The sequence below is a fragment of the Amblyomma maculatum genome, chromosome 10, assembly GCF_055883805.1.
Source record: "Amblyomma maculatum isolate TAMU_Amacu chromosome 10, ASM5588380v1, whole genome shotgun sequence".
Taxonomy (NCBI): domain Eukaryota; kingdom Metazoa; phylum Arthropoda; class Arachnida; order Ixodida; family Ixodidae; genus Amblyomma; species Amblyomma maculatum.
In genome coordinates this window covers 148,123,578-148,151,367 of record NC_139353.1, presented here as the reverse complement: position 1 = coordinate 148,151,367, position 27,790 = coordinate 148,123,578, and the positions used below count along the sequence as shown (strand labels likewise).

At 45.8% G+C, this 27,790-nt stretch overlaps 1 protein-coding gene across 1 annotated transcript in view; it reads left to right on the top strand.

The window, feature by feature from the left end:
- Positions 1-27,790, top strand: part of LOC146177688 (thiopurine S-methyltransferase-like) — an 86,156-nt gene that overhangs the window by 42,657 nt on the left and 15,709 nt on the right. The window contains exons 2-3 of the mRNA XM_084581617.1: positions 24,056-24,148; positions 26,256-26,385. Coding sequence (XP_084437743.1) covers positions 24,056-24,148; positions 26,256-26,385 — 223 coding nt within the window. The remainder of the gene's footprint in view (positions 1-24,055; positions 24,149-26,255; positions 26,386-27,790) is intronic.

Sequence of the window (27,790 nt, the reverse complement as noted above, 5' to 3'; positions counted from 1 at the left end):
GAGGACCGGGGTTCAAATCCTGGTGCCGCGCTATTCTCCACCGAATTTTAAAAAAAAAGAAGAGAAAAAAAATCCGCTTGTCAATGGAATTGCATAAACAGGCTTGGGGTGGGACCTGATGCCGGTGAACACCTCCAGCAACGGACTCCCTCACCAGAACAGGAGTTCGCCACCCTGGTGCAGTAATTGGCCGCAACCTCTCATGATAAGCTTCATAAACCCCGGCCCTCAGTCACCAGCGGCTGCGGAACAGCTGACCACGGCGGCGGTCAGACCTGTGACGCAGCAGGGGGTGGTAAGAATTCCTGGCTCCGCGGACAGGCCGCCATTGGAAACTCACCCTGGCAACGTTTAACGCTAGAACCCTAGCTAGTGAAGCTAGTTTAGCACTGCTGTTAGAGAAACTACAGGGTATGAAATAGGATGTCATAGGGCTTAGTGAGGTTAGGAGGCCGAATGAGGCATATACTGTATTCAAGGATGGGCATGTATTGTGTTATCCAGGTTTACCGGAGAAGCAACAACTAGGAGTAGGTTCCCCTTGTCAATAGGTATATGGTGGGTAATATAGATGAATTCTATAGTAATAATGAGAGGGTAGCAGGCATCATAATTAGGCTTAATAAGCGGTATAAACTGAAGGCTCTACAGGCACCTACATGTATGTATGTTGACCAAGCAGTGTATGTTGACCAAGCAAGCTTCTACGAAGATGTAGAATTGGCAATGCGAAAAGTAAAGACGGAGTATACTGTACTAATGGGCGACTTCAGTGCCAAGGTAGGGAAAAAGCAAGCAGGAGACCAAGCAGTAGGTGACTATGGCATGGGCTTTAGGAATAGCAGGGGGGAGTTACTAGTTGAGTTTACAGAGCGCAATAACTTAAGAATCATGAATATCTTCTTCAGCAAACGGAATAACCGGAAATGGACATGGAAAAGTCCTAACAGGGAGACTAAAAATGAAATTGTTTTCATAATGTGTTCAACCCCCGCCACTATGCAAGATGTAGAGGTAATCGGGAAAGTGCGATGCAGTGACTATAGGATTGTGAGGTCCCGATTTAGCCTAAATCTGAAGAAGGAACGCAAAAAGATTAGTACGAAAGAAACCCATCAACGAATTAGCGGTGAGGGGGAGGGCAGAAGAGTTCAGGATCTCGCCACAGAATGGATATTCAGCTCTAACCGAGGATGGCGACATCACCCTAGAAGCAATAAACAATAATTTCAGAGATATCATTACTGAGTGCGCGGTAGAAGTAAGCGGTAGGATAGTAAGAGAGGATACCGGTAAGCTGTCTAGGGAGACAAAAGATTTGATTAAGAAGCGCCAGAGTATGAAAGCTTCTAATTAAACAGACCAGATCGAATTGGCCGAGATATCAAAACTAATCAATAAGCGCAAGGTGGCCAATATAAGGAAATATTACATGGAGAAAATTGAGCATGCTGTAAAGAACGGGGGAAGCCTTAAAGCGGTAAAGAAGAAATTGGGCATAGGCAAAAACCAGGTGAATGCGGTAAGGGACAAGGCGGGCAACGCCATCACGAATATGAACAAGATAGTCAAAGAAGCCGAGGAGGTCTATACAGATGTCTATAGTAGCCAAAGCAGTAAGGACGGTAATGAGATTGGCGGTAGGGGAAAACAGTCAGACGTTCCACCAGTGACGAAGGACGAGGTCAAGAAAGCAATTGAAACCATGAAAAGGGGGAAATCAGCTGGAGAGGATCAGATAACTACAGATTTACTGAAGGACGGGGGGGATATCGTGGTAGAAATACTGGCCACCCTGTATACGCAGTGGCTGGTGTCATCGACGGTACCGAAACGATGGAAGAATGAAAACATCATCTTCATTCATAAGAAAGGGGACCCTAAAGACCTTATAAATTACAATATAGTCAGCTTACTGTCTATTACGTATCAGGTATTTACTAAGGTAATTGCTAATAGAATCACGACAACCTTAGACTTCAATCAAGGAAATGATCAAGCAGGTTTTCGGAAACGGTACTCTACTATCGATCATATCCATACCATCAATCAGGTGATAGAAAATGCTCGGAATATAATTAGCCTTTATAAATAGCATTCATTGATTACGAAAAAGCATTTGGCTCAGTTCAAACCTCGGTGGTGATGCAGGCATTGCGGAATCAGGGGGTAGACGAGCCGTACGTGAAAGTGCTGGAAGATATATATATACTGGCTGCACAGCAATCATAGTTCTGCATAAAGAAAGTAACAAAATTCCCATAAAGAAAGGTTTTAGGCAAGGAGACACAATCTCCCCAGTATTATTCACAGCTTGCTTAGAGGAAGTATTCAGAGGCTTGGAATGGGAGCAGTTAGGGATAACGATAGATGGAGAATACCTCAGTAATCTGCGATTTGCTGATGACATTGCCTTGCTAAGCAACTCGGGGGATGAACTGCAATTAATGATTGATGACCTAGACAAGAAAAGTAGAAAACAAGGCTTGGAAATCAATATGCAGAAGACTAAGGTAATGTTCAACAGCCTCGGGAAGAAGCAGCAATTTACATTAGGTATCGAAGTAGTGGAAGTAGTAGGCGAATATGTCTACTTAGGACAGATAGTAACCGCAGATCCAGACCATGAAAAGGAAATAACAAGAAGAATAAGATTGTGATGGAGCGCATTTATCAAGCACTCGCAGATTATGACTAGCAGCTTACCGGTATCGCTAAAGAGAAAAGTATACAACAGTTGTATCTTACCTGTACTCACCTATGGGGCTGAAACGTGGAGGCTAACCAAGAGAGTTCTACTTAAGTTGAGGACAGCCCAGAGTGCTATGAAACGAAAAATTTTGGGGGGTTAACATTAAGAGATCGGAAGCGTGCAGAGTGGGTCAGAGACCGAGAAATAACTCAAGTTACTGACATTCTAGTGGAAATTAAGAAGAAGAAATGGGCATGGGCAGGACATGTAGTGCGATGAGAGGATAACCGATGGTCGCTTATGGTAACAAACTGGATTCGAAGGGAAGGAAAACTTAGCAGGGGGCGGCAGAAAGTTAGGTGGGCGGATGAGGTAAAGAAGCTCGCAGAGGTAAAGTGGATGCAGCTAGAACAGTACCGGGTTAAGTGGAGAAATATGGGAGAGGCTTTCGCCCTGCAGTGGGTATAGTCAGGCTGATGATGATTATGATGATGATGATGATGATGATGATGATGATGATGATATCGGACACCCTGAGCGGGATATAAATGTCGGACAAAGGAACGCTTAGTTCCTTTGTCCGTGTCACCTCAGCGTTTATGAGATAACAGCTGGTGTGAGGGCAACACCGAACTGATCCTCCTAAGCGCAACCTCCTCTGCACGGGTGAGACCGCGGGGAAGGGTTACCGCATACGGAGAGATGAGACCACGTTTTCCGCGCCGGAGGTGTCTTTTTCTTGATAAAAGGAGGGTAGCATCGTCCACATCAAAGAGTCGTGGCACTGATGAGCGGAGTCACGAGGCGGGTAGCTAAATCTGCGGGACAATCGGAAGGCAGAAGGTGCCGTGAGACCTACTCATTACTACTGACAGTGAGACGCGTGCCGTAAGCTGGTGGATATTTTGACATAGTTTTGGTGAACGGCTGACATGTCGGAACAACCATACTGCTTCAAGTGCGTCAGTGCTACAACGGGGACAGCAGGTAATATAGTTGTGATGGCAACAGAGCATTGTGCCTCCTGAAAAGAACTCAGCGCAGTAATATGTAGGTCGTTACTAAAGTTGAAACGTAGAGGTCTAATTCAGGCTAGGGCTGCACGGACAGTGCAGTGCAGTGTTTGCTTCACGGCCGAGTATGCTAGTATCCCCGTATACTACAATGGACCCTTGAGGCAGGTGAGCACCTTGCTCTTCAAACCTCTGGCGAAGCAATGACGCCGAGTTTGCAGATGGTTTTCGGTTATCAGCTGGCTTGTTGTCACCTAACTTTACAAGCTTCCAGTCAGGGAGAACTGGCACGGTTGACTGAAGAATAATGTTTGAAGACGCCACGCCCTCAGTACTTGCGTGGAATGTGGTATAGTGTACTTAAGGGTGCGACCATCACGGCGCTGCTGGACCAGCTCATCGATTGTGTTGAGCGGCGCTTCCTCTTGTTATTCGTGGAAGCATGTAATAGTCCTTACTTAGATCTATTGAGTGCCATTTTGATCATCCGCTCCAGAAATAAGCTAAGGCTAATCCCGAATGCGACATGTCTCCTTTCTTCCCTTCCGTTTTCATAATTCTTGGAACCCAAATTTCGCAAAGAAACAACATATTCAGAGCAGGGTCCATCTCCCGGACAGCCTAAGCTTACGTTTACAAGATGAAAAGTGAGCCCTTCTATACCGTGCGCCTCTTACATGGCTGCCACTGGCTACGAAATGAGAAATGGTTTTTTACCGTCTATACGCTCCTGGCGTTTTCATTGTTTCTCGTGTGTTCACTACCGCGGTTCCTTTCTCCGCCAGCCATTATGCTACAAATGTTGAGGAGCGCGATCATAAACTGTGTCAAAGTGAAATGCGCCCGACGGCTGCGTCGCTCGTATCTTCGAACATAGGCAGAGCAATGGCAGGATATGCTCTTTGTTCCTATGCGCTAAACCAATGTCTGTTTAATGCTCGATGCGATGTGTATGTTGTGTGGCATGATTTAGCAAAGATGATGTCTCGTAAATTTCAAATGTAAAGGAAAATAGTGGAACGAACGAGGGACGTAATTTCGATCGTGGAATTGGCAGATGATGGGCTTCATCGTACTGCTCCGTATCTCTCTTGGATCGCCTAACTGCGCTACACTTGTTGCGTCTTAACCACCAAAACCGATTTTCACTTGTCAACGCTTCATCATCCACCGACCTCCAAGGTTCTTCAGCGTAGTTTCTGAGTTTCCTGCTGTTCCTCCAGCGCCTTCCTTTGCTGCTCCTACCACCGCCTCAACCCTTTGCCGCCATGCGTCGACAGCACCGCACTGACATGTAAGCCGCCTCACCTTCATTCTACCTGGCTACCAACACAACTGACGTTATCAATGAAGACTCATGAACTGGTGAACGCCTTCGTTTTGTTTGTTTCGCGTGTAGGGGTTTATACGTTAGGCTTCCAAATGGCTCACAAATTTATGTGGGTAGTGTACCATTTTTGTCTTTTTGAATGTCCTTTTTAAACTAGGCTTCGATCTGCTTTTCTAACCTGGTCTGGCTCTCGCTATTTCAGAACCTTAGGCGATCGTAGTCCTCCTCGGCTGCGGACATTAGCGACAGATTTCTTACAAGCCTCCATGTGCCCACTCCAGACAGTCGCAAATGGCCATTTGCGACAATTGCTCCGTTCCTATTATGGCAACAGAGCGTATGAAAGTAGTGTACCGTGGTTGGGGCTTGTGTTTTTTTATTCCCGCGCACCGCAAAACCTGCCATCGTGCCGTTCAATATCATGAACCTTCCGACAATATTCTACATTGACATGTGGTGTCCTTCCGGTCTCGCCACATGTCGGACTAGTGTAAACAAGGAAGCGCATTCGCAGTGTTTCAGGGAAGCGTATCGAAAGCACAGGCACCTCGACGACTTCTGGCTTGTGAGTGCAACCCATCTCGACTTGGCAGTAGTTGGTGACAAGATATGTACGGTTCTCCGAAAGATGATGGCTATGAATTCTGGAGCAACCGTTGGAAGGACGCCCAGGCAACTTGGCAGCGCTCTGGCGTAATGGAGTAAGTGCGTCGCTAGCACGTACCTGAAAGGGAACCTTTAATGTCTGCTAGCGATTGAATAACGCTAGTTGACACTAGTGCCTGTAGCCGCGTAACAAAACTCATGGGCATAGCATTAAAATTATTTTAGCATTTTATATATCCTTAGGCTCGTCGCGGATTTTGGCGCGCTGTATATTAGCGCCTTGGTAAACTTCAAGACTGTTTGCCACAGTGGGGCCAAGATTATAATATTCTGATTGTTCGTTTTACTAAAAGATAACATTTTCCGGCTTTTAGGCATTGCCTCGAGCCCTCCTTGCTCAGGTGCACTCTGAACGGCATCTCTATCTGAAAGGCGTATGCATTATGATGTGGCCTCTCTTTGGCCAAGTGGCCCAGCCATATTAAAATTGAATGAAACACAGAATCGAAATGTAAAAGGGCAGTAGAACTCATGACTACTCCTCTTCAATATTGCCACGTGCCTAGCGCCGCACGACTGCCGTGCTTGGTGCGGACGACGACGAAGCGGTTTTGGGCTCGAGAGGCGGGCTGGTGCTGGACTCTGTTAACGGAAGTATTCACGACGAGCAGAACGAGGCAGACTACGCTGGCGGGTGACGTACTCGGCGATATCCTGATGTCACTGACCAGGCCGTGGACGAGGGCTGTCGGGAGAAAATCCTCTAAGACCCATCTGGCGATAAGGGCACCACCGGCATAGGTGACCTGCCTCGCCACAGTGGTAGCAGAGAGGGCGGTTATCTGAAGTACGCCAGAGATCAGTCTTCCGGAGCGCCTGGAGCCGATCCGCCCAGAGGGGCAGCGGTTTCGCAGGGCGCACAGCGACCTGAGGTGGCTTGTAAGGCGAAGGGGCAGGAAGCAGGGCTGGGCGGAGTATGACATCAGCATAAGTCGTCGGCTGGGTGAGGCGCAGGGGTGGCGGTGGATCGACTGCACTTATCGGTGGCGTGAGTGCGTTCTGGACCTCCTCACGGATGACGCTGGCCAGAGAAGCTGTGCCAGGAGGAAATGTCCTATGAAGTTGCTGGAGCTCCTCGCAAACCACGGTGCGAATAAGGTCGCGAAGAGAGCTCAGATTTATCCCGGGAATGTAGTAGGTGCGGTCAGTCGGTGGCAGTGCGGAAATGGAATTCAGTGGCCGAGCGTACTGGCTGCATCGCTGCTGTAGCAGTTTTTCCATGATCACAGATTCAGCCAGAAACACCGCGACGGTGATGGCCGGGTTCCGCACGAGGTGAGAGAAAATCTGGTTTTGACTCCGTGCATCAGGTGCAGCAGCTGCTTCTCCTCACTCATGGACGGGTCGGCGCGATGACAAAGACGCATGACGACTTCAACGTACATTGCAACCCCTTAATTCGGACCCTGAACTCGAGAGGTTAGGGTACCTTAGGCGTTCTCCCGGCGGTCACTGTTGGCGTACGTATCGACGAGCCGGCTTTGGAAGGCCGGCCACGTAGAGAATGGGACCTCGCGCAAAACAATATATAATTATGTTCTAAATGTGAGAGCGAGTCTATGCAAAAAGTCTTGCTGAACAATTTGCGGTAGTCCCTCGTTAAGGTGTTTAGATATCAGTATTTTACGGCTGTCCTCTCTTTTGCATAGAAGGAATATAAGTTATTTGATTTGATTTGAAGTGCTCATTGCATTCGGAAGGTAGATTTTTCGATACAGTTGGTTCTGGAGGGTGATAAAAAAAAGCATAGGACAGGACTGAGCGGCCGCGTGCGATTTTCACTGCTTCGCTCCTTGCCTCTTGTCCCTCGTGCAAGAGAAGGGGTGCTGCTCATGTGGGCCTTTCACTTTTCTGCGGCTGTGTCCCACCCCTGAACTGTTCCGTTACCGTTGGACCTAGATGACGATAGATTCGGCATCCGGAAGTATGCACGTTGTCTTCAGTGGATCAACTGCAGGCGGAGCTATACTAGTCGACAGAAAATGGCTTTTTGTTGTGACCTGATGTCCAGGTCCATTGTCTATGTGAATCAAACCACTTAAACAGCTAACTGCCCTTAGTGCAGGATTATATGTGATTTTTGATTTCATTCCTTCTTTATATACATTGTAGAGTTGTGCGCAATATTAATCAAAACGAGAACATTTTTTCCGCTTCAGTGACATTCGATCCCACATATGTAGCCAAGCAGAGAGCTCAAGAAATCAAACATTGCCAGCCCCGCTGGGGTGTTGCAGCGACTACTATTCCCAAGAATGCGGGTTCGAATCCCGGCCCAGGCGGCTGCTTTTCGAAAGAAAGGGAGTCGAAAAGAAAGGCGCCCGTATGCTGTGCGGTGCCAGTGGACATTACAGAATCCCAGGGAATCGAAATTTCCGGAGTCCTGCACTACGGCGTCTCTCTTAGCCTCAGTCTCTTTGAGACGTTAAACCCAAAAACCAAACAAAACCAAACCCCACATTGCTAAATCATCGATCAGTACCTACAACTAGGAAACAGATACATCTGCATGATACAAAACAAAAAACGAAATCAGATTTTCTGTGTTCTACTAGGAACATGGATTTGGCGAAAGGAAAGCTACATTTTCTACGGGATGCGTATACAATAGGTGCGTAAAGGTAGCAGTGACGTATGACATGAAGTTAAATATGGAAGTTGTTTCAAAACATAGAAAATGCCAAACTTCTTGCTGTTGAAGTGTGTAAGTAGAAACACTGTCTGCTTAATTGGAAAACTCCAAAATCAAATATCCATTTCTAATGACAGACTTCTTTCACCTAACAATTAAAAAAATGTTATATAATTATCACCGGCACAATACTGAAACGTTCGAACAGTTCATGAATATGGGCTTACAATGGCAATGTAACTGATCGCCGACTTATGCAGAAGAATGTGTTTATATATATATATATATATATATATATATATATATATATATATATATATAGCATGCGAGAACATTTAACATAATAGGCCGTTTTAAAAAACTGTAGAGCGAAGTGTACGCTTCATTTAAAGAAACATTTATTGGACTCGACGTTTCGACCAGAAGCTGGCCTTCATCAGGAGGGCGAATGTAAACGATTCGGGTAGATTCTAAAGGCGAAGAGCGGAAAAGAAACAGGTGGCGGAGAGGCAAAGAGGGAAAGAGGGCTTAGCAGGAGGGAAATACAATGGTATTGTTGGGGTAAAGAGCAGGTGCAGATGGAGAGTGAAGAAACCTGCAGGTGGAAAGTAAAAAAAAAAAGAAAAACAACACAGCACATGAGAGGAAGTAGAGTAACAGGCAACAGGTATGACCACAGGCGACGAAAGCAGGCATTGTGTGGCGTTCAATGTGTGTATGGTGGGGGAGGCTGACATTCCTTTGGGCTACTTTCAGTAATCTTGACTTGACATTTTGGGTGTGTTTGAGGAAGGAATTACAGGGTAACTGAACTTTGAAGTGGAGAAAGGGTGCCAGGGCTTTCATTTATACCGGCCTGTAGGGCATTAAATTTAAAAATAAAGTACGATTCTCGTTGTTCCCGTTCGCGGTTACTACGGAAGCCGCTCTGGAGCAAGATAACTTCGAGTTTGTCGAATTCGTGACTTTTTTGTTGAAGGTGTTTGGACAGGGGAAGGTGGGGGAGAGATTTAATGTGCGCGCGATGGTTATTGATTCGACTCTCGGAAGGGGTTCTCGGTCTGCCTAATGTATTGCATTTGGCATTCGCCGCACTCGAGCATGTATACCACGTTCCTGGAGTCACAATTCAAGTTTCCGCGAATGGAGTGTTTAAAATCAGAGTGTGTGCTCTTTGCCGTGGTCGTTGATTGCAAACTTGGCATCTATTGTTTCCACACGGCAAGCAACCAACAGGATCTGCTTTATTGACAGTAGAGTGGACTACATATTTTGTAAATTTTTTGGTCGTCTGTATGTAACCAGCGGAACCACAGGAAAACTTTTGAAGAGGCGAGCACTCTGTTCGATTATGTTAAAGTGTTTTGATTTTTTAGTATTTTGTTGATGTTCGGAAGGTTGTTTGCGAAAGTTAAGATCAGATTTGCGCGGTGTTCACTTTGTGTTGCCTTCCGGCCTTCAATTAATCCCGCTTTTCGGATGGCATCATCAATAACAAGGGGCGGATAGTGTCGGTGTTTCAGAACCTCCCGCATGCGGTTGGAATTTTCTGCAAAATCTTCTGAGCGTGAGCAGATTCGTTTGAATCCTATTGCCTGAGAGTAAGGAATGGATGTTTTGCAGTGGCGCGGGTGGCAGCTTTTAACATGAAGGTATTCTTGCCTGTCAGTGGGTTTTCTGTAGACATTGGTGACTAGTGCACCCTCGTCCAGGAAGTTAAATTGAGTGGAGGAGTAGGTATTTGTGAATGAGATGTTGGAATGTATGTATTTGAATGAGGTAATGAATTGGATGAGTTCGTACCCGTTTTCAGTCCAAATGATAAATATATCGTCTAGAAAGCATTTATAAAAAGCTGTTTTGTTTGGATACGAGCGTAGGAAGTCCGATTCAACGTGGTCCATGAATATATTGGCATGGTTTGGCGTCATTTTTGTTCCCGTTGCTGTACCACTTGTTTGAAGGTAATACGAGTATTTGAATTCGAAGGAATTGAGTTTTAAAACAAGATTAGCGAGTGACGCGGTGGCTGTTGGGCTAGGGTAGTTTGGGGCTTTGTGTTTTTCATAATATGTGATTAGAGCTTTGATCCCGTCCTCATGCGGAATGTTCGTGTATAGGGACACCACGTCAAGGGTAACTAAAAGGGCACCTTTAGGGACTTTAAATTTAGATAATCCTTTCAGAAAGTGATTAGTGTCGTGTATGTACGATGTATGTTTGGGAGGGATATGTTTCATGAGCGAATCGATGTAGTTAGATATTGGTTCTGTGAGCGTGCCAATGCCGGATACGATTGGTCGACCGGGATGATTTTCTTTGTGCACTTTCGGGAGCATGTAGAAACGTCCTGGGGATGGAGCATTTGCTTCTAGTGACTTACTTATTCGTGGTGGTATTTCCCCTATCTCGATGAGCTGCTTTAGAGTTTGTGCTATAATTTTCTGGTGTTCGGCCGTGGGATCTGATCGCAGTAATTTATAGAAATTGGCGTTGTTAAGTTGCCGATATCCCTCGTTAATGTACTCGTCTTTGTTTAAAATTACTATACCCCCTGCTTTATCGGCAGGTTTTATGACGATGTCCGTTCGCTGGCTAAGTGATAATAAGGCGTTACGTTCTTTCTTTGAAATATTAGAGGGTCCGGGTTTGTACGTCTCGACTCGAAAGCGCGAAGGATGTTCCGCTGTACAGCATTTATGTACAGGTCCAGATGCTTTTCCCTACCAGATCCAGGGATCCACTGTTCCTGAGACCGGGGAAATGAGACCGAATTACAGCTAGGTGTTTCAAAAAAATATTCCTATTGGCCTCGAGATCGAGCAGAGTCGCCACCTTGCGGCTCAGCGGCGAAACCTACTCGGTGTGGATGCGTTTTCGCGTCGCGTGCCTGCCCGCAGTGATTTACGCGCGCGCATGCGGTGTGTACACGAGTGTTTTTGTTTGTTTCGCAGTTCCTGTGAGCTTTTGCTTACGTATATGCCTCTTGCAAAACGAATATGAACAGTCTATAACCCCACGCTTCATTAAAAAATATATACTTGTCCGTATCGAGCATGTCATGCTCGGATAAGGACATCATGCATCGCGGTCTTCGGCGCTTGAGATCCTTTGACATGCAATGTCTCAAACGAAGTGATACTGTCTTTACAGCCGTGTCGAAGCAAAACAGGTCGTTGCCGTCAATAAAAGTTAATGTAAACGCTCAGAAATCGCATATTCCAGTTTCTGTTTGGAATACCGCAGCTACTAAAACATATGCCACCGCAGACTGCTTCATATAGCAGAATGCAGTTTGAACAGACCACTCTAAGCCTACTATGCCGTCTGTATACGCACGATAGAGTTGTGTGAGCACTTCTTTTTTTTTTTTTTTTTTTTTTTTTTGCTTTCAAACCTCTGTCGCAGTGTCTCAAGGGCGCTCGACTGCTGATTTCGAGAACGGGGATTCAATCACAACTGTTTCGAAAGGCGTTCATCTGCTGTGGGATTTGACTGCACAATAAACAATCCCACGTGGTAACGTGGTAAATGTGGTGTTAATAATGAGAAAAAAAACGACACAAAACCAGCCTTTGCAATAATCTGTCATAGCCAATAACACTTTCATGCGTTAAACCCAGGCCAATATGCATTTCTTTTCTTTTTTGTTTTTGTTGTTGAAGGCTTCTGTGCATCCGTAAAAGTTTTAGTGAGCACATTTCGCTTTAGAGAAATGCTCGAATGTTTAGGAAACATATTCCCTGCACCTAATTGTTACCCTAAATATTACATAATACACCTAGATTAATGTACTTTACTTGTAGCCTATTTTAATCATTATAATCCCTTTTCGTCCAAGTGCTGTCTTCCAAGCAAACTCGTCATTTCTGACAAGGGGAGTAAAACAGCTTCATGCGGGCTTAAATGTCAGTGTTTAGTACGGGAATAAATACATTTTTATAGTCGCATGATAAGATGACCTCCACTTCTTTCGGAATAGTTTTATATCCGGCATCTGTTTTGGAAGCAGCCCTAATATTTTACTTCGCATAAGATTTAGTCACTGCTAAATAATTAGCGATAAACAAATTTTCAGCCTGTAAAATTACTTCCCAGAACATGACAGTGCCCATGCGCAGTTTATAACGATGTCTTCGCAGCGAGTAATTCGTAGCTTGCACTTTAACGTTACTTGTAAATTCTGTCAAGTGTGTAAAAGTTCTCTCACACGGTGAAATGTATTCGCATTGCAAAACAAAATAATTACACTGCTAATTTACCGTTATATATTAACATCACACCCATCACAAATCCCTTATACTTTCCTCGGTTTCAGAAAATAGTTTACAGCTAGTGGCGCATGCAGTAATACACGATTACGTTGTATGACAGTTGCCACAAAAAGCATCTCGGCCAATTCAATCCACTCAGCGCTGTACACGTGAACAATCAGCTTTCCTGTGCGGCGAGGGTTCCTGTATAGTGTCGGCGTGATCTCATTTTTGGTGAATACATGTGCGTGGTTGTCTGGGCCAGAGTTGATGTGCACTCAGTCTAAAGCAACTCGCCATGCAGTGCGCTGCCAATGCTACATTTAACCTGCTTAATCCTCGAGTCAAGTACGATATAGTGAACCAGGCTTTCTCGATTCAATCTAGAGTACTGCAGGTCAGAGCACGAACTTTGTATCTGCGTGGGCTTGACACTAAATTCGCCACTCTCACTCGCATGAGAAACGCGCGAATTGTTTAAAAGTCGATAAGAAAAACAAAGCTGTCATTAGGCAGGCCCAAGCATTAGGCCCGTGAGCGCGGTACAGCGCAAGAGACGTGCAAAGTAAATCTAGAAGATTGGTGGTTGCGTGCTTTGTTTTCCTAAAATCCGCTCTTCTTCTGCTGCATTGGCGAAATCCTTTTTTTTTTTTCTGCAATATTGCAGAAATACTGCAGAAGGCACGTTTTCATCGCCAACAAACCCGCCGTAAACTCGGAAGCAGACCTACGCAGCGTGCGTTTCTGCGAGCGCCGCCGGCTGCCGATCCACACTACCGGAGTGACGGTGGCGCCACCTCTAGGTCGATGTCGTGGCGAATAGTCTTAGGGTTCGCGAAAAATTGTCTAGATCCTTAAGTAATTTATATTCGTCATATCGTCTCATATTTGGGCAGAATTTTAATCCACGGGATAGGATTGCTTTTTCTTTCGGGATAAGTAATGCATTCAAGTTAATAATGTTGGGCTGAAAGTGTGGTCTGTCTGGTGTTTGGTTAGAATAGTTTAGGTGGGTTCTTGAATCTTTTGCTATATAATTAGAGTTATTTATACTGTTACTCGGTCGTGATGTGCGTCATGCTCGAGATATATATATATATATATGAAAAGGGACGTTATCTCTTAGAAATTTATCACACTTCTTCGTCCAAATTTCTGTGTTTCTCCTGGACTGGAAGACCTCAAGCTCGTTGGCCTCAGTTGTTGATAGTGTCATGTTGTGACGCACCCGCCCCTCCTCCCGACTCAGTGATGCCAACGATCTCCTCGCAGTGATCTATGGTTATCTTTAAAAGGCTAAGTAAAGCATTGTGAAGTTCTTGGCTCCAAGCCAATTTATCGGGATTTGAAAAGTGGAAAACTATAGCCTGCTTCTCAATCGTTTCTCGTAGTTCTTTCAACAAGCCTTATTGTGGGATAGGATAGTACATGTCTTCAATATCGAGTGAAAATCCAGAATGTCTCTTCTTATCATATTCCTTGTTGTCAGATATCTCCTCAGAGTTTTTTATTCTAAAGGGATCATCCACATGTACTTAGCCGAGGTGCTTGACCAAGTATTCCGAGACTAGAATTTGCCACGTGTGTGTGCGCGGAAAGGTTTCTCATGTTTGTGTGCTTTTGCACTGAAGAATACCGACAAGGTATCATGTCTAGTGTCCTTAACCGTGCGGCAAAGCTGCCTCAGTTTAGTTTCCTCGAGAATCCGTACAACCTTCCTGTTAGCAGCTTGTAAGTCCTTAGGTTGCCCTTTTCGAAAGCTCTTGTTCATGGCCGCCAGAGTCTTTGCTCCGTAATTGATAGAATCCAATACAACAAAACCGCCTTCTTTATCCGAAAGCAACAGCTTGAATTCCTTGCTCTTCAGTTCTTTAATTACTGTTTCAAATCGCAACTTCCATCTTCCACGTCCTTTTATGCGGTTCAAACAGTCAATCCCTTCAGCCACAATTCGGCTGGCCTCTTCTTCATGAGCTTTTTCTGCGACATGTGATTCTGATCCCTCTAAAGAAGCTTGGGACGACCTAAGGGACAAGCTAAGGCCGTCGAATATGCCGGCGTTGCTAAAAGTCTCCACGGCCTGCAGCACGCGAATTCACTTCCCCCATTCCTCCCACTTATTCAATCTTATCAGCCTCAGCCTCTGCGACATGTCTTACAATGACAAGCTTCCCTGCGGCGTCAACCTTAGGGGGAAGAGCTAACTTAGGCCCATGTTCTAACACTTCCGTTGCATTGGCAGACAACTGTACATTACCTACAGTAACTACAGGATTTTTTCGCACTGGAACGGACTGCTAGCTTTTTGGTGCAATTCGTTACCAGAGGAAGAAACCATACATTTCACATATGCTCAGTGCAAACTCGTGTGGAATAATAACAGCTTCTATATGATAAGTCGTCCGCGGCTCTCACCTTCAGAAATTCGTTCAACAGGCGAATCTGTCTCCATAACTCTGAGCGTAAAATCTTCATCACCTTCCTTCCTGTGGTTAAAGCTAGCAAAAAGCAGTTGGAAGACTAGTGGCTTAAAATCGGAAAAATGTCATAATGCTAATATTGTTGAAATAAATAGTCAATAAATGGAAGGCTGGTATAGTCAACCGATATAAAACAATATTCAAGATATACAAAAATATGAGCATGATAGCAACTGCTACGACCTAGTTTCAAAGGGTATGCTCCTATATTCCATCCATCCATCCACACACCCACCCACCCACCCACCCACCCACCCATCCATCCATCCATCCATCCATCCATCCATCCATCCATCCATCATCCATCCATCCACCCACCCACCCACCCACCCACCCATCCATCCATCCATCCATCCATCCCCCACCCACCCATCCATCCACCCACCCGCCCACCCACCCACCCATCCATCCATCCATCCATCCACCCACCCACCCACCCACACATTCATCCATCCATCCAGCCACCCACCCACCCATCCATCCATACATCCACCCACCCACCCACCCACCCATTCATCCATCCATCCATCCATCCATCCACCCTCCCACCCACACATCCATCCATCCATCCATCCATCCATCCAACCATCCATCCATGCATCCATCCACCCACCCACCCACCCACCCATCCATCCATCCATCCATCCATCCACCCACCCACCCACCCATCCATCCATCCATCCATCCATCCATCCATCCATCCAACCATCGATCCATCCATCCATCCATCCATCCATCCACCCAACCACCCATCCATCCACCCACCCACCCATCCGTCCATCCATCCATCCAACCATCGATCCATCCATCCATCCATCCACCCACCCACCCATCCATCCACCCACCCACCCACCCACCCACCCATCCATCCATCCATCCATCCATCCATCCATCCATCCATCCATCCATCCATCCATCCATCCATGCATCCATCCATCCACCCATCCATCCATCCATCCATCCACCCACCCACCCACACATTCATCCATCCATCCATCCACCCACCCACCCACCCATCCATCCATCCATCCATCCACCCATCCATCCATCCATCCATCCACCCACCCACCCACATATCCATCCACCCACCCACCCATCCACCCATCCATCCATCCATCCATCCATCCATCCATCCATCCATCCATCCATCCATCCATCCATCCATCCATCCGTCCGTCCGTCCAACCGTCCGTCCGTCCGTCCGTCCGTCCGTCCATCCATCCATCCATCCATCAGTACTTGCCTGCACAACCCCGCCCACTATGCCACTATGCTTCCACTGCGGAGAAGCAGGCCACGTCTACCGTCGCTGCCCTTACCGCGAGCTTGGTCTTCGCAGTTTCCAGCGGAATGCTCCCCGTCCGGAGTTCGGCGAGCAACCCCGCGATATCGCGGATTATCTGCGCCGTTCACCACCACCCGACCGGTCTTCACGTCGCGACCTTCGCTCGACACCGTCCCGCCGGTACGATTATCCCCTTCGCAGCAATCGACGGCAAAGCCTGTCCCCTCATCGAGAAAACTAAGCCCGGCGACGTCTGGAGGTGACGTTGCCGAACCCGTTCCTGTTAAAGAGCCTGCACGTTTTTCGCCCCGCTCCCTCACGCGAACCGACGATCAACCCGACGACCTTCCCGACTAACTTCGCGCCTAACGTCTCGCCGAACTTCCCGCCGAGCTTTCCGACGAGCTTTCTGACGAACTTCACGACGAACTCCCCGACTTAGCTTTCGACGACCGTCGCGCCACAGTGTACAATAACCTCGATGTTGTGATCGACGGATACGACGTGACGGCACTCGTTAACACTGGTGCAGACTATTCTGTTATGAGTGGGGAGCTATGCAGCCGACTTCGCAAGGTAACGACGCAGTGGGATGGCCCCGATATCAGAACCGCTGCAGACCACCTCGTGAGACCAATCGGCAGATGCACTACTCGTATTGAGATTAACGGTCTTAGGTGCCCGGTTACCTTTGTTGTACTATCGAAATGTTCCAGAGACATTATTCTCGGCATGGATTTTTGAGTGATTGCAGCGCTGTAATCGACTTTACCGACCGCCGCCTCACGCTTCGTCAACCTCGATATACCTCGGCGCGAACAAAGCCCCAAGTTTGCACGGCACGCGTCTTGGCGTAGCACGTAAGCGTACCGCCCCAGTCTAGCGTATTTCTCCCTGTCACGTCCCACCACGTTGCTTCTAGCGAAGTTCTGCTGGAGGGAAATGCTCAGCTGCTTCTTGAATGGGGTCTCGCGCAGCTGAATACTGGCTGCGTACACGTCCTAGTCACCAATGTTTGTGGCACTCCACAGCGTCTTACGAAAGGCACGGCTCTTGGTACCATCCAGAGCATTACCGCCCCTATTCAAGTTGTTGCCCTGTCCGAAGGTGCTTTCTCCTCCTTCTCTTTGCAGCAGAACGATGCACCTTTGGGTGTAAGCATTGCACCTAATCTCTCTGTGAGCGAGAGGGCCAAATTGATAGCGCTGCTTGCAGAATTCCAAGACTGCTTCTCTACGTCATCCGGAGTTCGCCAGACGACCATTGCCAAACACAGAATAATTACCGATGACGCTGCTCACCCTGTTCGTCAATCACCTTACTGAGTTTCTTTCAAAGAACGTGAAGTTATTCAGAACCAAGTGCAAGAAATGCTGGCCGACGATATAATTTAACCCTCGCACAGCCCATGGGCAGCTCCAGTGGTACTAGTAAAGAAAAAGGATGGCACTCTTCGATTCTGTGTTGACTACCGCCGCCTCAACAACGTCACCAAGAAGGATGTTTATCCCCTTCCTCGCATTGATGACGCACTTGATCATCTACGACATGCCCGTTACTTTTCATCTATAGATCTGAAAAGTGGTTACTGGCAAATCGAAGTTGATGAGCGCGACCGAGAGAAGACTGCTTTTATCACCCCGGATGGTCTATATGAGTTTAAAGTGACGCCGTTCGGCCGCTGTACCGCCCCAGCAACCTTTCAGCGTGTTATGGACACCGTCTTGGCCGGACTGAAGTGGCAAACTTGTCTGGTCCACCTTGACGATGTTGTAATCTTCTCAAGCACGTTCTCCGATCATCTTCTTCACCTGAGAGCAGTAGTACAAGCTATAAGAAGCGCAGGCCTCACTCTGAAGCCCACAAAGTCCAAGTGTGCCTACGATGAATTAAAATTTCTTCGCCACGTCAGCAGTAGCGCGGGTGTTCGTTCAGATCCCGATAAAACAGCCGCCATCGCCTCCTTTCCTACGCCACCGGACAAGAACGCCGTACGAAGGTTTCTGGGCCTCAGTGCTTACTATAGGCGCTTTGTTCCTAACTTTTCTGATGTCGCTGCACCACTTACTCATCTCACGAAAAAGAACGTCGCCTTCCAGTGGTCGGATGAACAGCAGCGTGCATTCGACCGCCTTAAACAAGGCTTACAGACCTCTCCTGTACTCGGGCACTTTGACCAGGACGCCTAGACTGAAGTTCATTCAGACGCCAGCAACAAGGGCCTCGGAGCCGTGCTCATTCAAAAACAGAACGGGACCGAGCGTGTAATCGCTTACGCAAGTCGAACATTATCGAAGGCGGAGACTAACTACTCGACCACTGAAAAAGAATGCCTCGCCGTAGTTTGGGCGATTAATAGGTTCAGACCCTACTTGTACGGACGCCCATTTCAGGTGGTTACCGACCATCACTCTCTATGTTGGCTCAGCACTCTGAGAGACCCTTCAGGGGGGCGACGTGCACGGTAGGCCCTTCGGTTGCAAGAATTCGATGCTACTATAGTTTATAAGTCCGGTCGCAGGCACACAGATGCTGACTGCCTCTCGAGAGCCCTTACAGAATCAACATCTGACGGTCAAGACGACGAGTATGAAAATGCTTTTATAGGTACCATAAGCACAGTCGATATGGCAGCGCGGCAGCTACACGACACGGAACTCCGTTAAGTAATCGCCCATATGGAAGGTCAAGACGGCACCATTCCACGCGTCTTCTTGCGCGTTCTACCCGCATTACGTCTTCGCAACAATGTGCTATACAAAAAGAGCTTCGCAGCCAGTGCGAGGTCTTGGCTACTGGTTATTCCGGCTGACCTACGTAATGAAATTATGGACGCCTGTCATGACGACCCACTTCCGGGCATTTCGGATACAGCCGAACACTCGCACGAATTCGTTCCAAGTATTACTGGCCTCAACTTGCTAAGACTGTTCGTCACTATAACAGGACCTGCCGCGAATGTCAAAGACGTAAGACTCCGCCCGTACAACCCGCAGGACATCTTCACCCTATTCAGCCGCCTACGACTCCGTTCCAGCAGGTAGGCATGGACCTGCTCGGACGTTTTGCTACGTCCAACTCGGGACACCGCTGGATTGCTGTTGCTACGGATTACCTCACCCGGTATGCTTGATCGCGAGCTTTACCTTCTGCAACCGCGGTAGCGAAGTTTTTCGTCGAGTCCATCGTCCTCCGTCACAGTGCTCCCGAAGTCTTGATCACAGATCGCGGTGTCGCGTTCGTGTCCCAGCTAATGGCAGAGATCTTGCATTTAAGCAACACGCACCACCGCAAAACTACCGCATACCACCCCCAAACGAATGGGCTCACTGAGCGCCTTAATAAGACTATGGCCGACATGATATCTATGTATGTGGACGTCGAGCACCGTACATGGGACGACATTCTTCCCCACGTAACTTTCGCTTATAACACCGCAACTCAGGAAACAACCGGGTTTTCGCCGTTCCGCCTGGTGCGTGGCCGAGAGGTGATTACCATGCTTGACGCCATGCTTCCCCATGAGCCGGAGGCCTACTCTTACGACGATGTGCAACTGGTAACCAGCACGCGGAAGAAGCCCGACAGTTGGCACGACTACGCATCCAAGACCGCCAGCACGTCGATGCGCGTAGGTACAACCTCCGGCGTCGTGAAGTTCATTTTGCACCTGGTGATAAGTGTGGGTGTGGACTCCCGTTCGCCGTCGCGGTCTCAGCGAGAAGCTCTTAAAGCGTTACTTTGGCCCATACGAGGTCGTTCGCCGTATAAGCGACGTGAATTACGAGGTGATTCCGATTGTTCCGAGCACATCTCGTCTGCCCCCTCATCCTGAAGTGGTGCATGTGGTTCGCCTCAAAACTTACTGTGAACGCTAGAACCACGTATTCTGACTCTGAGCTCTGCTCGATTTAACGTTTTAGTTACGCTAGAGCGCGCATCGGGACGATGCGCCTTTCAGGGGCAGGAGTAGTGTGACCCGCGCTAACCGTGTCAGTTCTAGAGGGAGAAGAAAACGAAGTTCTGTGGAGTGCGCGTGGTTCTGGGCCGCCGCTGTGTTTGCCTGGTCAAGCGCCTGCTCTCTGCCTCCTGTGCCTCAACCCCGTCCTTTGACCCTGTCCTTCTGGACTGCCGTCCGGGTAGCGATAGAACCCGTGACAATATATGCTCAGTATAGGTACTCGCATCACACATTTTGACCAGCCGAATCTATTATAACATCAAAGTGTTGCCAGTCATTCCTTTATATTAAACTTGCACCCGCGTGTCTTGAGCGGTTTTGAAGAAAACAAAATTGGACATGGTATGTATCGAATATTACAATCGAAAAAAGAATGATGTCTGTAAGCACAAACTGCCTTACCTCAGAAGGGATTCGTCATTCGACGTACGACAAGTTTCCTTTTTTACGCAATATTTATTTTCAACCCTAAAGCCTTATTACCACATCAAATACTTATAACCTATATTTTAGGGGAAGTAGCTGTGAAGTAAATCGTGTTTTTTTATTAGGCCCGCCCTTCAGCATGTTTGTTTGCGAACAATTATAAATTCCATAGAATTTCTCCTTTTACGCAAAATATTCAACTCCTCTGCAGTCGCATTGTATTGATAGTGATACGGTAAAAATTCTTGAGATAGACGTAAATCTATTGCAACGTAGCTAGGTGGTAAAGCGTATTTCACTACAAGTAAGGACAATGTGATGAGCTTCATGCATAAATTTAGGAAAGATCTATACCACAAACTGCAGATCTCTTGGCAGCAATGCCCTTTTCTTTCATTGAATAGCTTGATAAATACAGACAGTGGAAGTTATCGTTGATGTTGTGAACATTTTGTTGAGTTCTCTTATTTACAGCTCTTTTAAACCCAATACAATTCGCAGTACAGGCCGTCTGCTATGGCTATCGAAGAAATATCAAGATAAATCCGCGCTTAGTCGCTCGGCACAGTCTGCCACAGAATAATTGGTGGACGCGGAACCTGACTTCTAAGTTTGTGAAAAATGTTAGTGAATGTTTTCTTTCCTACGTTTACCTTCTGAACGCAGCACGCACGCAAAATAGGCTTTATCGATTGGAGCTGAGGTACAGTTTCAATATTTGTTGCTGTTACTTGTTTCTGCATGCAACTCTCGTTAGCAGTCTGCATGAATAGCTGCCATCTTTCGCAATGCTGCAATGAGTGACCATCGCTGTGATCAGAACATTGGCGTCCCCCACAGATGAGTAAATGGGAGTGCACTTCCAATCAGAGCTGGAGAGGAGAGCATGTAGTCTTTTCAATCAACTCGTCTGCGCGTCTATCGCCGTGCATGTGGTGGGGCGCTCTTTGCACGCATGACTTCACTTTCTTCAAAGCGATGAAGTGGCGTCTCTCTGCGACAACTGGTTCGGATGCCCCTGAGAATGTCGCACTCAAACGCTTTCGAGGATCAAAGTTCGCATGTGCGAATCCTTCTTGCACGTATATAGTTGAATGACATTAGAGGGGGTCACTGCTGGCTCGGCGTGGCTGGCACCACTTGAAACAGGGTGGCCCAAGTGTTGTTGAATGCCAAATTGGACGGCGCCACTTATTCCAGGAGGACCATGGGGTGGCTGCCATCTTGAGTGGCACCGCGTGACCTAAGGGGGGCCGGATGGTGGTTGCAAAATTGGGTGGCACCCCGTGACATAGTGTTGGCGCCCTCTGGGATTGCTGGGGTGGCAAACTATCATGGTGAGCACAGCTTCGGACAGAAAAAATTCTAACTCAAGCCATTGATAGCCACGGGATACGTCAGCCACCTTTACTTTGGAGCCGTCGCCACACCGACTGAAATAGCAGAACAGGGGGAAGAGCTTCCGCTCCTAAAATATCGAGTTCTCCTGCCGGAAACAAAAACATCAAGGTAATACAGCTGCGCCGTGAAAAAGCATCCCTCGTGACACTTATGCTGCTGGCGCTCTGTTGCTGATCCGAAAGTTGCCATATGGTGATGACATCTATTTAAGCAACGAAAGAAATATTGAGCCCACTTGAAGTATACTAGAGTGCTGCTTTTTCATGCTGCCTTCGTTCACTTTTTTCCCGAGAAACATTTATTGGTTGTCATTTTTCATTCCACATAATTTAGAACACAGATTAGAAACCATTAAAGGAACAGAACGTAAATAATGGGATGTAGCCACTTCTGAGTGAAGACATAGATAGACCACACTGTGTGACATGAGGAAACTGTCAATTTTCATTTGAACAACAACGTCTCCTTTGTGCAGAAAAGCATCCTGCACACTTCTTTGATTAATCTATGTTGACACAGTTTATGCTCCGGTCCCGTACTAATCAAATCAGGTCGAAATAAACTCAAAAGAATGAGCACACCTCATCAGTTAGTAGAAATATAAAATTAAGAATTTTCACTACAATATCATTAAATACCGCAAATTCATTGGGCTAATAATTGAAGAAGAAATAAAAGATTTTTAGTGTAGGTGCGACGTTTCAAATGAACCGAGCATTGGATTCATGTATGCACGTAGTGTCGTTAAGGAGATAAAATTGTTGCACGCATTTCATTTCCTTTATTCACCTACTGTAGCCCCCAAAAATTCGAAAATTAAGAATATATGGTTCGCTCAATAGACACGCACTAGGTGCATTTCCTTTGACCGACCGTGATAATGACTTCACGCCAGTGCTGCCTTGTGGTAAATGAGCTGTGCAGGAGATAACAATCATTAGGACATAACGCAGTGTCAGTTACACTGGCCTAGGGTGACGTTATATTCATTTATGAATTGCTCAGCTCCGCACCTTGGTCCTATCGACGCAAGAAACTCGGTCGCTAACTATTGTGCTGAAACTGTACTAAGGATATCTTAGTGACTCATGCTAAAGCAAACGACATAGGTGTCATTAAACGAGGAAGCAGAGAAGCGTCACTGAACAAATGAACTATCCATTATAAAATAAAAAAGAAATCGACACGCGCAGCAGGCTGTCTGTTTGTTAGCAGTGTTCCTTAGTATCGTAGGAAACACCTCAGAGATGACAGGTCGTGAACGACTATGGGTCATTCAGAAATTAGTGGGGCGTTGTTTGCGCAGCCACATCTGCAGCAACAGATATGAAGAAATCAGCCGAAAAATTCGATCTGTGCTGACCATTTGCTGATCGGATCAAATTATTAGCATAGTCCCTTAGGGGTTTGTGAAACTGCGGAGAGCGTCCAGGTTTCGCTGTAATAATCAGAACCAGAAAATAAAAGAAGTAAACTTCGCTAAAAATATATGGCAAGCCTTAACCACAAGGTATCAATGTCAAGGGATTGACGTATCCTATACTTCTAGCTAATGTGACTAACTCTTAAGCCATACACTTCTGTTTTATCTTTTATATGCAATGCCTTCACTGCCTACATTAAAACTGCTAAACCTGATAGTCCGGACATAGATACTAATACTGATGACTTTATGGACCTCATGCAGAATATAATATATTTGGTACTGATGTGCTTCTTATGAGTTATTATTCGACATGAGGGAGACCTAAATTGAAAAAGGATTTAGAGGGAATTTTAACGGGCATTTGAGTTCGCATTTGAATAAAAGGTGCAAACTAGGTATCAATACTGAAAGGAGATACGGCGTACAATTTAAAGACACAGAGAAATACAGCAGTGAAATATCTGGATTCCATATATTTCTCAAAACGCAGGATCCTGTTGGAACACAAAGATGTTGTCCTGGCTGGGAAACGAGACGCGCAAGTGTTCATTCCACTGTGTGGTAAAGCGCACGAACTCAAGTGGTAAGTTCACGAGGTGCTCTATTCCAGCTTGTACAGAACAACTTTCGTGGACGCAGATAAACGCGTTTCCTCCATTATAGGAAAGATTATCCAATCTGTGCATACATTTTATGGCGAAAATATAATTGGATGTCTGCTTTGTATTGATACCTTTACAATATTATTTAATTCGGGAAGCAGTTGCTCTGTATAAAGGCCAACAATCTTGTGTGATGCGCATAAGTAGCTGGTGTTTATGAGGGCAAGTAAAAATACTTTTAGGATAAGATAATTGTTAAGATGGAGGATGTTAACATTCTCTGGTGGGTAGTACAGAAGTCCTCAGTGGTTACGTGCATATAAGCACACTTTATTTTGTGATAAGTACCAACTAAGTGAAATGACGTTTCCTAAAATAGGTGTGTAAGTATTTTTTTCTTGCTCTTTAAATGCTATACGTGACCATGCATGTCATATCTGTTTCATGAATAAGCCATAGGATTAGGCATCTTTCGCTGCTACTCGTGGACGTTTTACAAGCATCTAGGAATGGGCAGCAAACAGCGTAGAGACAGTGTCAGTCCTTTTTTTCCTTTGGCACCATAGAGATCACAGGTCCAGCTTTCTTGACCACCGATGTTAAATGCATGGCAGCCGGAGAATATTGCAGACACATAACGTATTTGGATGGGTGCTCCTAAGCCCAACAAAATCGTTGGCTTTATTATTTGCATTTTTCTCTCCTAGACTTTAAAGACAGTCTTAATGCCGATTGGGATTGTTTTTCATTATATCCAACTCTGGCGAGCATCCCGAGTGGAAATATGCGGGAATATTGATTGGAAGAGTAAAATGTTGCTACTTAGCGAAACACATTTCACACACAACTTCCTGTTGAAAAGTGCACTTACCGAGAATCGCTAGATACCTGAGAGTTCTAAATCACATGAGGAAGCGTACTTACCCATGCATGGCTGAAAGAAAAGCCCCCAAACTTGCTTTCCTTCTTGGGCTGTGTATAGACAAATGTCTTGACAGATAATGCGGGTCATTATTGGACAACTCTGCGTGGAGATGCAATTATCTTCTTTATTCACACATTCAGCGCGTGCTCCATGTTTGTTCCGTGCGTCAAACTGATATTTATGCGGAGCGCACACAGAAGCGCTGAAGTTTGGTGTCCAACACGACCTCTCAATCCAAACCTTTTTTTTAATAATTTACCTTCTACATTTTCATCAATTTTTTCGTTCAATGGCATATACACTGATAGGATATTTTTGTTTGTGTATTTTCGGTATATTATCCGAGCCGAAATGCAGCTTCTAAATCTTATTTTATGGTAGCGAGTCACCGGGTTCTCTGAGTGCAAGTGAGTCTGCTAGGCTTCATATTCGCTTTACACCACCCCACTAAAATTCAGCCCTCAAATGCTGGCTCCAGTTTATCTTTTTATGATCTGGCGTATGAGGCCGTTAAGATCGCGACTCTTTGAGCAAGAGTTCTTTTTAAGGTGGTATATAACGGGAAAAATTAAAACGAAGGGCTGCACTAGGATAACCTGCGACGGTGAAGACTGCAACTAATAATCTCTGCTCGGCTATCGATAACAACCGCTATGAGCATAGCTGTAGTCAGCGGCGGGATAATGCAGTGAAATAATTTTTAATAGATATAGTGCGTTTAATTGAAGGGTGTTTAGCCACAAGCATTACGTATTCCTTTATGGTTTTTTTTTTTGTGGGGCTGACCAGCAGAAATATTCTGTCGCAATGATATCGTCCTTCTAACGCAACTTGAGGCCCACACATTTCAGATGATTTACAAATATATTGTAACGAGAAACCCGCGGGACACAAGGTCCGAGAAATGCGAGTAAGTGTTGATAGTCCTGAAGTCGGCTGTTGCGAAGAGCGTTACATTGTGTGCTGTTCGAAAAAGAAAGGACAGGAGCATTACTTCGTTATTTCGTAAATATATCGTCATTTCACTTTGTCATGCTAAAAGCTCCAGAAAGGAGCACCGTGCGTCTTCGTAGCTCCCAGTTCGCAGTTGCGGCATGACGTGTGCATATATTTACGTCGAAGAATTTCATCATGTTTTTTTTTTTTTTTCACTGATAATTCAGGTTCCTGGACTTGGGCAATCGCGTGGTAGGGGTTGAATTTGTAGAACAGTGTGTACGAGAGTACTTTTCGGAGAACGGATTTGATACGCAGACAGCCAATTGCCCCGTCACCGACTGCAAGGTTTATCAGGTGAGGAGGGCTCAATTTAACGCAGAGTGCTTGGCATTCACGTCTTCTGGAGCCCTTGACATGTCAATGAAAATAAAGTTGAGTGCGTACTTAGCAGAGATCATTTTGCAGAATCTTATTACGAACATTTTGCGCAGACATATGACTGAGAAGTTTTACTACAGGCAATCATTCTTACCGTTAGAGCCTAGGAGATAAAGCCGTCACGCCTTAATGTATGCTGACAAAGAGTGATTGCGTGTTCTAGCCTTTGGTCTTTGAAGTAAGTGATTCAGATGCAAATCATGAAATACCTTTACCAACCATCTGCTACGGAAAAACCGAAAATTGAGCGAATTATTGCGTCATCGATCCTGTCCGTGGTCGAGGCGCTGTTTTTTAGTTCTTCACCCTAGTATGGAAAATTCTCCTTGAGGGAGTATGTGCGGAACAATGAAGGTGTTCTATTTCAAGTAATGTGACAAAGAAAATGGAAAGCCGCAGTATTTATTATTTGTCTTTTTTTTTTACCAAGTAATTATAAACTAACTTTCTTGAGAACTTCATATCCTGGTCTGTGTTTCGAATTTGCAGCATTTTCGAAAGTGTTGCTATCTCCCCAACCTCCACTTATCTGATTGGGGAAAACGACGGAATCAAAAGGGATATCCACATCTGGTTTCAGCGTTTCCACCACTCATATACTGGAGGTCGATGAGATAGTGACCCTTCTGAAGATGACGAACAATAGGAATACGGACCCTGCTGCAGAGTCTATTGTGGTTAGAGACAAAAGGTCAGAGGTAGCCGTAAAGTGTAACCAAAAGACCAAATGTGCATATATATGCGAAATATTGCCAAATGTTTCGCTTCAAAGAGTGATTCAAAGCTGCATCAAATATTAATAATTATAGGCCAATTTCTGTCTTAACTATATTCTCTAAATTATTTGAGCGCGTTATTAACGACAGACTCACTAATTTTTTTCGCAAACATCACATAATAGCTGTCGCTCAGTACTGCTTCCAAGAAAAAAAGTCGGCAGAACAGGCACTTCTATATATAAAAGACAAAATTATTGAAAACATAGAAAAGAAACGTCTAACTCTGGGTTTGTTTATAGACCTTAGGAAAGCATTTGATACTGTGCAACATGATATAATGATAGAAAACCTAGAAATGTGCGGAATCCGGGGCGTTGCGCTTAGGCTAATTGAGACATACCTAAAGGGCAGATCTCAATATATAATTATTAACAATCATATATTGAGAAAATTGGAGATCCAACACGGAGTCCCTCAAGGATCAATTCTGGGCCCTCTACTATTTCTTGTATATGTGAATGACATAACTATGATACCAGGATCCCAATAGCTAATCATGTATGCAGATGACACCAATATATTTTTTACTGGAGCAACAAAAG